Source organism: Paramisgurnus dabryanus, chromosome 20, assembly GCF_030506205.2.
Source record: "Paramisgurnus dabryanus chromosome 20, PD_genome_1.1, whole genome shotgun sequence".
Classification (NCBI taxonomy): domain Eukaryota; kingdom Metazoa; phylum Chordata; class Actinopteri; order Cypriniformes; family Cobitidae; genus Paramisgurnus; species Paramisgurnus dabryanus.
This window is the reverse complement of record NC_133356.1, coordinates 25,040,110-25,055,069: the sequence shown is the minus strand read 5'-3', so window position 1 is coordinate 25,055,069 and position 14,960 is coordinate 25,040,110. Positions and strand designations below refer to the sequence as shown.

The following is a 14,960-nucleotide window of genomic DNA, read 5'->3' as shown; positions in this document are numbered from 1 at the left end:
AAGCGATACGATCCTGGAATAAACGTTCTGTTGTAATCTACTCACCCTAATGTCATTCCAAACCCATATGACTTACATTTAAAGGACGTTGCTCTTTTTTTAATATAGGCCTAATGAAAGTTAATGTTCACCAAGACATGAGTCATCTGCCACCTGCCTAACATCTGTCACCCAGTCTGTAAAAACCCATCTTAGTTTTTTTTTGTGATTTACATAATGTAAAGAACATTATAAGAAAATATAACCTTGATATCTTTAATATTGACCGAGTAGAGCATGTTAACAATTGAAATCAATGATTTAACTTTGATTTCCTCATAATTATTAATATGAGCCTGGATTTCATATGAGCCTGAAGGTCACATCTCCTTCTGGGTTACACAGAACAAAGAAAGTCCTACAGGTTTGGAAAAACATGAGAATAAGTAAACGATAATAGAATTTTCATTTGTGGCTAATCTATCCGTTTATGGACATAAGCTTTTTACACAATATTGAATACAAGCTCTCCAATCATGGAAAAATCAGAAACTGGACACTTAAGATCAATATTCTGCTCTGTTAGAGAGGTGATGCCAAAAGGCTGAGACTTATATACAAAAAGCTACTATAATTTAATTCAGGAAACAGGTGGCCTTGGCTTACAGTCTCTATTCTATATTACCAAAAACCTTAGAGTAGATTCGGTATTTAGTTTGATGATAATGGAAACAGACTGAGGGACAGACACTGTTGGGCTTGCAACATCAAAGTCATGGGTTCAATCCCAGGCAACACACAAACTGCTAAAATGCATACCTTGAATTACCATATAAAACAATTTGCCAAATGCAAAAATTTTAGACCCATAGATTTTTACAGTCACAATTTCACAATTATGAGCTTTTTAGGCTTTACTAAAAAGTGAAAAGTTAGATCAACTTAAAAAATTACTTTGTAAGACACTTTCAAGCGAACTAGCTTTGGGAATGCCTCCAGGTGTGAGTGCATCTGAATGCAAATTCAAATTCAACCAATAGTGGGAGCCAGGAAGAATAAAAGACGGCTTAAATGGTACGCAGGAAATATGGCAAGGGAGACGCAGCGTCTCTTTCCTTTCTCAGGGAACAAGGGTTACATACGTAACCCAAAAATTTTTTACTTAAAAATTTACTTTAGTTTTACTTTAGGATAAAAATTTAAGGTGATACCAATTTTTTTAAAGGAACACACCACTGTTTTTCAATATTTTACTATGTTCTTACCTCAACTAAGACGAATTAAGATCCCTATCTTTTTTCAATATGTGCACTTTTAATCTTTGTACAGTGCCTCGTGAACGTGTTAGCATTTTTTACACTAGCCCCATTCATTCCTATGGCTCCAAACAGGGATGAATTTAGAAGCAACCAAACACTTCCATGTTTTCCCTATTTATAATAGACTATTACATGAGTAGTTACACAAGTATGGTGGCACAAAATAAAACTTTTGTTTGGAACCATAGGAATGAATGGGGCTAGGCTAAATGCTAACACATTCAAGAAGTGCTGTATAAAGATTAAAAGTGCACACATTGAAAAAAGATAGGTATGTATTAATTCATCTAACCTTAGGTAAGAACATAGTAAAATATTGAAGAACATGGCGTTTCCTTTAAGTTGATCCAACTTTCACTTTTTACAGTTTAAATAGCAAACCTTAAAAATGTTTTAGCTTGTAGTTAAACTTTTATGGGCGGTTTCCCGGACAGGGCTTATCCTAGTCCCAGACTAAAATGCATGTTTGACCTGCCTTAGTTTAAAAACACCTTGCACTGAGGCACCATAAAGTTTATGTGCACGTGAGTAGAATATGGCATTAAAGTTATAACAACAAATGCATGCTAAGGTCCAATACAGAAATAATATATGGCTTTATGTGCAGTACATTTTATATGTAATAAAAAATGGAGGAAGATGATGGTCATTCTGGGTAGGAATGAAGGCTAACTTGGTGGCCGGGCAGATTCTGTTATTCTCAATACCTACATTGATTTTGGTGTGGAGTTTCTTGGGCAGAAGCCAGGGGCTAATGCAGTACCATCCTGCCACTCCCTGTCTGAAATGCAGAGGCATAAAGAAATATGGACATCTGTGCAGAGTTTTAAAACAGAGATCATTCTGTTTACAAGACCCCAAAACAAAAAAAACTCAAAAGTGCTTTATAGATGCATAAAGAACATCAAATATTTCTCATCAGTATTAAAGATGTGTCTTCTGTAATACACAAATGGTGCAATTGTTTGACATACAGTAAGAGTACAGAGGTATAAAATCAACATGGAAAGCATAACTAACTTAGCCCAGATATTCTGAATATATCCGATAAGAAATAACTTCATATTGAGATTTCTGAATTTGAAAATCATACTCAAACACTTCTACAGCAATAAAAATGATCATATTTTCTTCAAATTGTTTGACAACATCTGTACAATACAAGATCAGATTAGTGTCATCTTTAATATTTGAGTTTCTCCTATTTGTTTGGTCCATAAAAGCCATTAAATATTAATATAGTTTTGAGTGTAGCACACTGGACTGATCCTAGGCTGACGTCACAGTCTGAGATCATGTTTTATTCTTAGGCCTGAGATGATAAATCATTTAGCTTGGTTTAAAGTGGCCATCTTCAGAAAGAGGGAGAAGGGCAAAAACCACACAAATGCACCTCCCTTATCTATCTGACAAAACACCTAGAAGTCTAATAAACACATTATCTGCTCCTCTCATGACAGATAACATCATCAGTTCCCCTCTTCTTAACCCATCACACATGAAAACATGTACTGTGTAGTGATAAATCCAATTACGCATCTCTGCTGCATGCCTATAAAGGTGGAATGTTTTTCTCGTGCCCAAAACCAATCAGGTGGTCGACTGTCCGGGTGCCCTTGCAACGATTGGTCAAAGCGATCAGGAGGGTGGGGTGGGATGTCCAAGTAGGCGGGATTTGCATCGTTCAGGACAGCCCCCATCCCAAGTCTGCCATACCCCTTTTGATTGTTTTGAGCGTGCTGCACGAAAGACTGTGAACAAGTGTGGATGGAGCGAGATATCCCTCTCTTCCTTTTCTTTGCTTTGCAGAGTTAGAGGTGACTTTATTCCTGTACACCACCTCTCAGACTTCGTCTGCATCCAGAGCAAGCACCAGGACGGGAAGACGAAGCAGCAGTGATATTTGTGCAGGACATCTCGTGCGAAAGAGACCCAGACGACAGCCACCATGTGTGACTGTTTTCACCTGGCGTTTCCCAACTGGCATGCGTCGGCCACTGGTGGGCACCTCTCTTTATTTTGCTTGTTCTTGCTCTCTGTCGCTTTTTATTACCTCTCTCTCTCTCTCTCTCTCTTTGTGTCTCACTTTGCATGCTCTGTGCTTGCTATTTTTATCTCTGCACACGGCAGCACTGGCAGGACAATATACACTTGCAGTTAGGCTGTGTTTGTTAGAGGGAGACTGGTGCTGAGCTTGTTGACAAGCATCACTGCGTATCTCTGCTGACATGACGCTGCACTGTGTGTGTTCTGGGTGTGTCTGCAGTAAAGTGGGCGTGGCTATGATGCTGTAGGCGTGTCAACAGAGTTATGCAGTATTTTATTAACGACATCTGCAGTCGGGACTATGTGTGTTTACTGTATTTAGTGTCAACTTGAGATTATTTTATCGTATGATCTTTGTTTGATAAATCTAGTAATAAATGACATTATTTGAAAATATATTTATTTGATAAACCCTGAAGTTGTGGTATAGTTTATATAAACTGCAGCACAAAATGTGGTAGGGTATTTCTAAGGCTGTGATGGACAATAAATTAGCTCAAAACAAATTTGGGAAATTAATGTAGTGCTAGTAAATACATTTATTCATTATACTGATATGTTTGAACTTTGGAGAGATACTTTGGCTTATATGCATCTCCCTACTTTTTTCTATTATACTTTTTAGGTTGGTTTTTGAAGTTGCATTTACTTAATAGTGGTGTCCCATTTGGCTGCATTACCAAAATATTTGATGCTTGTTAACCAAGTCATTCTGCTACAGTACCTTGTCTCTTTCAATTCAGGCAAATGGAAACATTTGTATATCTGGTATTAGTTTTCTCTGTGGCCTTGAGATGAACTTTAAGCCTTCGTAATATACAAAGAAAATGCTTAAAGTGACCTAAATGGCAATAAAAGGCATAAGACTACTTACAGGATGCAATAAGCAACCAATCACACCATACACCATCAGAAAAATGGTCTCAAGCTTTCACTTGGGAAGTACCATTTAAAAAGGTAATATGTACCATTTAAGTATATGTTTTTGCACCAATATGTACCTCTGAGGTACTTATATGAGCTCTTTACTGTAGGTAAAAGGTGTACTTTTTTCAATGGTTACCATCCCGGGAGAATTTTTAAACATTTTACTGACAGTGTACAACAGATCCATGAAAGTGTTATTACTTGAACTGAGGATTTTATAAATGATTTAATTTATAAGTGTTTATACGCTGGCTATACAGACACAAACTTTAGACTACTGCAGCTTTTCCATGTAGTTTATGTTTGTACTTTAAAACTAAATCTGCGCGACCCATATAAATGATTAAATACAACCCACAATGAATACATATCAAGATAGTGATAAATTTTGTCAGAATTAAATCTAAAATTCTGCTATAGATGTTGTGGGGTACAGCTCAAGGTCTTTGTATGCTGGTGCTGAGATCTGAAAAGTTGCCAGATCACACAGAAAATGAAGATGACCGTAGAAATGAAACACTTAGAATAGGAAATATATAGGTACCAAAATGCCATCCCATAATGCCTGAAACATGATCACCACATTTTTTAAAGGTGAATTTCTGCACTTAAGAAATAAGAATAATTTACAGTATTCTTGTTTTCACAGTGTGTGCTTCATCAAGACAAATTCCCATTATGCATAGACATTTTCAAATTTCAAACTTCTTCCAAATATACAACCACTGGGTGAAAGTACCATAGCAAGAGCGAAAGATAAGAGAAAGAGAGAGGCTCTTAAAATATGACTACATCAGCAGATAAACATGTACAGGTACTCATTGATTATATCCACTTAGAGCCCATTCCTCAAAATCAGCCATAAATCTCAGCCTCTCACTAATGTACTCTTACTAATAAATAAAGTATGATGTTAGTGTTTGTGTTTTTCATGGTTCATGCATTTGGCTGGGGTGGAGCATTCCTAAAAAAATAAAAGGGTTGTGTGGTCACCTGCTTATGAACCTGATCTTCAACCCAACATCTGCTGTCCTGTTTATTCAGTGTCAATACTGTTTTCAACCTAGAAAATCAAAACACTATGATTATCTTCTTATAAATGTATCAATTAATGTGCCTGCTTGATTGGAAACATGAGGAGGTCCCATGCTCCTAATATGTAGTAAATCCAATTCGGTTTCAGTTTATTTATCCCCCCGTCGCTGAAATTCGATTATATTTTGAATACAAATGTCCTCTACTTGATTCTGAAAGAGACTTGTGTATGATGTTACAAGTGCAGGCCTGATTTCATATCCCTGCTCCCTGTGACTTACTGAGCAGCTCATTAACCACATTAGTGGGAATAAGACACAGAGCTCTGGGTTCTCCCAGGTGGCCACTTATGGCAGAAAACAACCTCTATTGCCTGTGATCATATGCTAACCTGCTTGCATACTGGGTCAATAGTTAGGATACTCCAATATTTGTAGAATGCATACTTCAAATGTAATCTGTTGTAACCTTCCAAATTTTTAACTGGGAAAGACAAATATATTACATGCAACATTTGCAATACAGTTAAAGGTACACCCAGTAGAAGTGGGTATACTCTTAATGTATGCCCCCAGTAGAAGTGGGTATACCCCCTGCCATCAAATAAAGAGGTGGGTATACTCCGTATACCTGCGTATACCCTGCACTACACCACTGGGTACACTGTAATGGTTGTTGCCTTGTTTAATTGTGCAAGTCATTGCAACTTACTGTTCATAATTGTTTATGTTGAGTAACAACTTACAAAAACAAGTTTAATGGCTTAACTTAATTTGATAAGTTAAAACAACAAAGACATACTAATATGACTTATTGATTGCCTAATGTTTAGAGATTGTTGTTGTGGCTGCACGATATACAGGAGAAAATTGTTATCGCAGAGAGTTGCAATAATTTACATTTATTTTACGTGTTTAACATTTGTGTGTTGTATACTTAGATTGCCAAATTAGACCAATCAGAAGGAGCTTTACCAAATATCTGCCAAGTAGGTCTTATACTGTTATACAATTGGCTAAACAGCGGGCGCAAAGGTGAACCTAGCGGCTCAAAGCAGAGAGCAGGAAATAAATATGACAGGGGTAGAGACGAGCGAGAAAAACCACAGCAACTTGTGCCTAAAAAGAAAGGTACGTCTGAAATTAGATTTAATTACATCAAAAGAATATACATTACCTGTTTATTTCCATATGATAATTAATTATCTAAATGATTTAAAAAAAATTGCTACAAATAGTATTTTCTCTAGGGAAATGATATTGCAAGAAATATAATTACAGCAACATTCAACATCACATGGTTTCCCAATATTGTGCAACCCTAATTGATGGACAATAAAAATGACAACACACAAACAACTTTTTTATTTCAATATCTCTGCACTTCTTAAATTTGTCCCATTTGCTTGCCAATTAAAAATAAAGCAAGAGAGTTTACAGTGGCTTCTAAAGCATTTTGGATATCATAATATCCTGTACATCTCAGTTACAACCTTTTTTTTTTCATTTTTTAGCAACTTCTAACAAGTGAAACTGAAAAAGGGAAATTTGTTAGTGTTTAATGGGCTTATGACAGGTTAACATGCTGCATTCAACATTTTGTCATAAGAGCAATATGCATACAAGTGTAAATAGAACAGGAAAATTACTAACTTATTGTTTTATTTCAACAACATACATTACGGTTATTTATTGCAAAAGGTTAATATAGCTCTAACCAATGTATGGGATTTCTGCTGTTAGTTCTTAACTGCAAGTAATTCAGTTGGGTTGGTTTGGGATGTTTAATCTGCAATGTTTAACCTAATTAAATTAGGTTCACTTATTTAATTTTATTTAATTTAGGTAATAAGGAGTTCACTGTTCAATTAAGTATTAAGAAAATATGTTGTACTTTAAACCACAAGCTTAAATTAATATTACAACATCAGTACATGCTTCTTAAATACAAATAAGTTTACTCAAGGTTACTTTAAATATGTATACCAGATCATTAAACCCAAAAGTGTTTCTATCAGAAAATGAGTCTCTAGTGTGGGTGCAAAAACATCCTTTAATTATATAAATTCATCTGTTATTCTTTGTGTAATCTCCTTTAAACCACAACAGTCACAAAAACACACTGAAAAAAATGACTCATTCAATTTACTCAACTTTTTTAAGGTAAGTGGTTGCAATCAATTTATTTAATTTACATTTATAATTTTTATTTTATTCACATTTTTTTTTAAATGTAGTTTAAATAAATTGATTGCAACCACTTACCTTAAAAAATTACCTTAGTAAATTTTAATAAATAATTTATTTCAGTGCAGGCTGCTTGGGATCCCCTATCAATGTGATGTCACATTGATTAAGCCCCACCCATAACCGCTCACAGACTCCGCTTTATGAGCGGGTAGTTCAATCTTCTGCCAGGGACACATGTTTTGATGTAATCCAAAGCACATGTGTAAGCACTTTACGCCCTACTTTGCATACGGAGAGGGGAACAAATTTTTCATTGCAGCCACAAATGGCCATGTTCAACATTGGATAATAAAAGAACTGTGGTGTATTATGAGCTGAAACTTTTCAGTCCCATTCTGGGGATACCAGAGACATATTGCTTAAACCATTATATACTGAACAGAGTAAGCCCTGGCACATTCCCTGCTCCCTTTGAGATATTCGGAAAAGATTTGACAACCTAATTATTAGATGCAAGCATGTTCTGCATGGTACAGCGACTCCTTTAAATCTCATTTGTGCTTTAATGTTATATAAACATATATGGTGATTCCCCTATTATTGGTTGCGGGGTTAATGTCTTTGGCAGAGGGAAGCTTATGGTAAATGATCAGATACCTAAACGATCCCTTTATTCTAGTGTGTTATAAGAAATGTTTTTCTTTATGATTGTTCTGAATATAGATTTAAACTAAAAAAGCTTTTCTGTCTGTTATGAAATGATCAATATTATTTAACACCATAAGGTCATTTATTTCTATTTTAAAAATATATTACCACATCTGTAGATAATAATAATAGCTATATCAGTTTCAGTGTGCTTTTTGTCTGCTTTATCATTCCCATGTTGATCTTATTGCTGGCAGTGTAAATCAAACCCTTAGATCAATAAAGTTCCTCACTTTACAGGAAACAACAGACACAGGTAGAGACTGTCTGGACTATGTGGGAATATCTGCCAGGAAATCATGCTTACGAAATACCCACATAAATCGTGACCTAACTTTGCTTTTGTAACTTTTAGACTTACAAAACTGATCCACCGATGACTCTGCAATCAGTAAAGCAAAAATATGAACAAATATGTGAAGAGCTCAGATGCAAAAGCCACTAAACGCCACCTCCGTCAAAAATGAGATAATGATACTGAAAGAATGCTCTCAGCACAATATTATAAGTTCATCTAATACCTCAAATCCGCTTAATCCCGGCCTCAGGCCATTCAGATTACCGGTTTGTTGGCAGAATCCATTAAATGCCAGCAATCTTTCAACCAAGTTCTCTAAGTGGATGGAAGAAGAGGTTAAAGGAGGTTTACAGAATATATTGACCACATTTTTTAGCCTTTTACCTATATTCAGAAAGTGCAGTGAGTACTTAGAGGGTTTTGCTGCGAAAGACAATCGCATTTGTTAAATACCAATGCAATGAGTAAAGTGACATTTGTGAAAATAAGGCTATTCAATGACTGACTAATAACATTTTTATTGCCATTAAAGTTAAATTACTGAACCTAAACCTAATGCTTATTTACAAGAAAACATGTCAGACGCACCTAGAGGGTTTTGCATCGGAGCTCTTCATATGATGATACAGATGATATCTGATGAACAGCAGACTCTTGGCAGTTTAGAAAGATTCTTAAATTTCGACCATGAAACAGAAATATAATTCACCTTTGGCTTACCAGACGAAATATAAAACCTTTCAAACATCTTGACAGCGCTTTCTTTGCAAGTGCTAATTCTGCATTTCTTATCACAACAGGGAATGGGCACAGGCTCAGGGGTCCAGAACAAGACACAGAAGAAGATTTAGTGAGTTTAAATGAAATATATCATATTCAGCAATAATGTTTATTGTTCACTTTTTTAATGAACTCTTAATCTGTAATTTATGTACTGTAACAGGTATGTGAGGAGCCTGAAGTTTTAGAGGAGGAAAGACCTCGACCTCAGGGTTCCTCGCCTGTAGAAGAATTTCCAGCCACAGAAAAATATGTCAAACAGGTGATTTATATATTTTCACAACACTGACTTTTATCTTTCAATACATTAAGATTTGTTGTTTATTCATTATAACAATTTCTCCAGGCTGAGGGTGACTTTTATGACTCGCCCACTAAGAGCTCCAAAAAAGGCAAGAAAGGTTTCGGGTCAATGTTTGACAAGCGTTCCTCTGGCAAAATGAATAAAAATGAAGAATCAGAAATGATAGTGAAGACAGTAAAGGGAGGCTGCGCTGAAGGTCTGGTTGTAAGTGGAGGGGGAAAGGATGGTATCTTTATCAAGGAAGTCAAAAAAGAGTCACCTGCCTCAAAGCATTTAAGTGTGAAAGAAGGTGAGAAAGCGTGTTCATTATGACTGCAAATTCACAAGATAAATTTGGTCGCCACAAATGAATTTGTTTTCTTCCATATGACGTTTCAGGTGATCAAATACTTAGTGCTACAGTATACTTCGATAATGTATCATATGAAGATGCCCTCCAGATTCTTGAGCATGCCCAACCATATAAAGTGGAGTTTTGTCTAAAACGCAAACCGGCTCCAACAAGAACCCAGGAAGATGCAGAGACAACGAGGCCAGGCGTAACCATTGTAATTATAACACTGGCTTTCATTTTTAATAACAGAATATTACACTTTTTAGACATCTCTTGATCTCTGTTTCTTTGATGTTTCACAGGGTGAGGAGGCTGGGGAAGAAGACGATGCAGGACCAGAAATGAGAGGTCGGAGAAAGTCAAAAAAGCAACATGATCGCATCTCTTGGCCCAAATTCCCTTCCTTTACCAAGGGACACGGGGCGAAATTCAAGAGATCTCACAGCACCTCTGAAGCTGAGGAACAGAGGAAATTAGAGATGAGCCCTACGACGAGTGACACAGAGTCACCTCTTAAGTCTCCGTTAAAATCTCTAGATGATAAAGACAAGAAAAAGATGCACAAAAAGAAGCTTAAGATGAGGATGACAGGTCGCAGAAGCAAGTCTGTTGAAGAGACTCCCGAAAATGCAGAAGAGACAGATGACGTGGAGGTTTTGAATAACCAAAATATTATGAATATAGATGAAGAGCACAGCTTTCACGAGTCTGTGACTAATTTGGTAGAGATTCCAAATATGTTAGATGAAGCTGATAAGACTGAGTCTATTAAAACAAGAAATGAATTAACATACCCAACTTTGCCAGTGACTGAGTCACTGCATAAGGCTGAGCTCATCACCTTGGACAATACATTAAAGACTACAGATATCACAGCTGCTTTTGGGGAACAAAAGAGAGAAATATCTGAATTAAAGGTTAGTATACAAGGCAAGGACAAATCTGAAATAGGAACAGACACCCAATTGAAATCTTTCTCAAGTGGGATGGGAACTTCAGATCCATCAACAATGATCAGTGTTGTGGCCAGTCCCAACCTACTATCGAAAGATGAGATAGTGGGGCATCAAGTGGATTCTGATATTAAGCTAGAAAACAAAGAGATTTTAGAGAAGACCCATGAGCTGGAAGAAACCGACATGAACGTGCCTAAAACTGATGTAGAAAAATCCCAGATGACTGGCAGTGATAAGGGAAAGAAAGAAATAAACATTCTTGAAAGAGAAATTTATGGGATTCGAACCAGAGGTCCACTGGCAGACATAGCCATATCAAGTCATTTCGCACCAAATAGATTTGACTTTACATCATCAGACCCTTTTGCTTTTGAGATTAAAAGAGTCACTGACACACAGAAGCAAAGCACTTCAAGACCGGTTATATCCCAGCCAAAACCAAATGCTCTGGAGTCACAAAGAGCAAATACTGATGCCATTCTAGGTGATCTTGGTAAAACATCAAAGTTTGAACTGCCTAAGGTGGATATGTCTAAATTTGAACACCAAGAAACAATAACTATTAAACAGAGAGACACAACCAAAGTCCCTCTCCTAAACAGAGAGGAAATAGAGATTCCTGGAAGAGAGGACAAAAGATCAAAAGAAAATTATCAATCTCCAAAAATTAAAGAAACAAAAGTTGAGAAGATAATAAAAATCTCTAAAACAGGTCATACTAAGAGGGTCCCTGAAGAGTTTAATGTTGATGATGTAAAGGAAGCAGTATCAAAATTTCCATCATTTAAATTACCAGAGAGGGACATTACAGGGGTCCTTGTACAGAGAGAAGTCGCAATGATGGAAATGAAGACTGGCTTGACACCTAAAGGATCCCCATGTAAAATCTCAAGCTTTAGCACCGAAATAGCATATGTAAGCCCTGGACAGCCTGAAACGGTTAAAGAAGTAAAACAGAAATCTTCTTCTATTGTTACAAAAGATGAAGTAAACATATTACCACAACCTGAACTCTACCTGCATGATGAAACAGATATAAATGAGAACAAAACAGGCCGATCAAAAAAAGCCCAACAATCCAAAACTGGCAAAATGTTATCAAGGGATGGTAAAATAAGTACTTCTCCTGATGTTACAGTTAAACTTCCAAAGCGTGAAGACATTGAAATACCAGGAATGGAAGCAAATGAGCAAAAAATCAAATCAGACACACAAGACAAAGCTGTGAAAGACTTTACAGATGTAACTGAAAAGTCAAATATCAAACCAGTCAGAAAAGGACATGAAAAGAAATCTAAGAAAGCAAAAGTGTCCATTCCAAGTTTCGAAATCGCAAAACCTGACATTCGTATCCCAGATATTAGAATAGAGTTACCAAAAAAGGCCACCTCATCTAAAAGTGATGACATGAAGGAGAATATGCACCTTGATGAAACAAAACAAATGATAGAGAGTGATCAAATGCAACATTGGGAGGCTAGCACAGCTACTGTTACAAAAGTCCCAACCCAAGACATAACTCAAGATCTGAGGGCATCTGATAATAAAGACATGAATATTACTGAGCCATCTCTGGCCAAGGCAGAAATCACAGGTAAAGACACAAACAAAGACTGGGGTAAGATAAAGATGCCAAGTATAGATCTTTCTCTTCCAAAAGTAAAACTTACACTGACAGAGGGAAAGTCAAAGCATAAGGATACTGGACTCACAAAGCCTGAAACTGATGCTAGTGTTGAGTTTAGCAAAGAACAAAAATCCAGCGAGTCAGCAGCGCTCACTAAAGAAAGTGTTAAGGATGTTGACAAGAAGGTTGAGGATGTGGAAGATGTACAAGACGGGACGGGATTGATTGAGATAGATGGAAAAACTGAGGTTGAGCCAAAAGCAGAAATGAAAGAAACAGAGGCTAAAATAAAGAAAAGAAAAATTTCTTTTCCCAAATTTGGATTTTCGAAATCAGATAGTAAAGTGTCCGATGCTGAAAAAGCTCACCCAACAGCAGAAGGCTCATTAAAAGAGGGAGATGCCGATGTAACAGAAACAGATGTTGAAAATAAGACCAAGGAGATAGAGGCTGATATAAAGGATTCAACAGATTCTCCATCAAGATTTAGACTCCCAACAATTAAATTTCCAAAATTTGGTGTTTCATTTTCAAAGACATCCGATGGTCAGACTGATATTCAAATGCCTGATGCCAGCACAGAGGAAACAACAGCACTACCTGACATAAAAAGCCCAGAGATTATTATTAGTGTTTCTAAACCGGAATTGTCTTTGCCAGAAGGAAAAACAGAAATCACAGGTATTACCATTCCAAAAGTAGATGTTGAGTCAGAAGGGAAAAAAGAAATGAAAATATCTTCAGAACTTTCATTTTCTAAACCAGAGGTTGGTCTGACTGACCACGAGGTTGATGGAGAGGTTATTGCTGTTGAACTGTCAAAACCAGACATCAAAGCTGTGGCAACTGATGTCAGTCTTCCACAAGGTGATTTCTCCATTCAAGAAGGCAAGATGAAAATAAAAGAGCCCAATGTGAGTTTCACTGTTTCAGAGGATGAGGCTGAACAAAAAGATCCAACAGCTGGCAGCACACAAACAAAGTTTAAACTCCCCTCTATCAACTTACCAAAGTTTGGAGGTAAAACATCCAAGGTAGTAAAAGATATGCCAATGATAGATATAGATGCTGAAGAACCTGATGTAAGACTTCCAGAGGCAGAAATAAGCATGGAACTAAAAGATGATGCACCACTGGGTGATATAAAGGAACCTCATGTGACCACAGAAGGTTATGATGAAGGTCACAGTGTGGACATGAAAGCTGAAGATGTAAAGCCTAAAAAACAAGAGGGTACATTTAAACTGCCAAAAATTGGGTTTTCAAAGTCAGATGTTCCGGCTTCCGATGCTGATTTGAGTCTTCCAAAAATTGATGCCTCCAAACTAGCAGGTAGCACTGATTATGAAGAATCAATCAAAGAGACAGCAGAATCCAATGCTGAGTCTGAACAAGATGAAGAAATACTTAAAGGATCTCCAACAAAATTTAAACTTCCAACAATTAAGTTTCCAAAAATTGGTGTCTCTTTAACAAAGACAGCAGCTGCTGACCATGACAATCAAATGCCTGAAGTCACCAAAGATAAACCTACCATGGAAATTAAATTGCCTGAGGCTGAATTGGCTGGAGATTTGCCATCATTACCTGAAATGGAAAGGTCCAACATTATTCTCAGTCTATCTGAAGAAAAGACTGAAAATGCTCATTATGAAATTAAGACATTATCTCCAGATCTTGCAATTTCTAAACCAGAGATTAAGATGGGCCTTGTAGACCATGGTTCTGCTGAAGAGCCAGCTATAGAAGATTCTGTAGTTGATACTGAAGTCAAACTTACTTCAGTTAGAGATGATGCAGACATACCCGAAGCTAAAGATAAAGAGAGTGAGACTAAGATAAAAAAACACAAAATATCATTCCCAAAATTTGGATTTTCCAAAGCTGAGGCTAAGCACCTAGATGTTGATACCAGTGTCAAAACAGAAAGAAAACATGTGCCAGAAACTGAGACCAAAGATACTGAGGAAACAGTTCCTGCTCCAGATCTTGAAGTCCAGTTGAAAAATAAAGGTACTACTGGTTCTCCATCCAAATTCAAGCTTCCGACAATTTCGCTCCCAAAATTTGACATTTCAATTTCAAAGACAGAGGAAGAATCTCATGGCAAGGCTGATGATGTAGAAAAGTCAGAGAGAAAAGCAACATCCGCAGTTTCATCACAACAAAAAGATTTAGAAATATTTAAAGATACAGAAACTCAAGATACAGAACCATCAAAATTACATTTTGAAGCCCTACCAGGGGATGCTGAAATAAAGGATAAAGAAACTGATCCTCAAAGTCATGGGAGTCGGTTTATGACAACCAAATTTGAATTTTCATTTCCAAAGCTAAAAAGACCAGAAAGTAAAAAGGGAGCTCCAAAAATGGTTGACAATGTAGAGAAACTTGAGGGTACACATGACATAGAGATGGAAAGTCAACATGTTGACGGAAAAGCAGATGTGAACTTGGA

The 14,960-nt window shown here is 36.7% G+C and overlaps 1 protein-coding gene across 1 annotated transcript in view; it reads left to right on the top strand.

Annotated features, from left to right (window-relative positions):
• The first annotated feature begins 2,366 nt into the window (after nt 1–2,366).
• Nucleotides 2,367–14,960, top strand: part of LOC135786474 (uncharacterized) — an 18,549-nt gene continuing 5,955 nt past the window's right edge. Inside the window, exons 1-6 of the mRNA XM_073812915.1 lie at nt 2,367–3,298; nt 9,302–9,351; nt 9,445–9,543; nt 9,628–9,874; nt 9,964–10,133; nt 10,222–14,958. Of these exons, the coding sequence (XP_073669016.1) occupies nt 3,247–3,298; nt 9,302–9,351; nt 9,445–9,543; nt 9,628–9,874; nt 9,964–10,133; nt 10,222–14,958 (5,355 nt within the window). The 5' untranslated portion in view covers nt 2,367–3,246. The remainder of the gene's footprint in view (nt 3,299–9,301; nt 9,352–9,444; nt 9,544–9,627; nt 9,875–9,963; nt 10,134–10,221; nt 14,959–14,960) is intronic.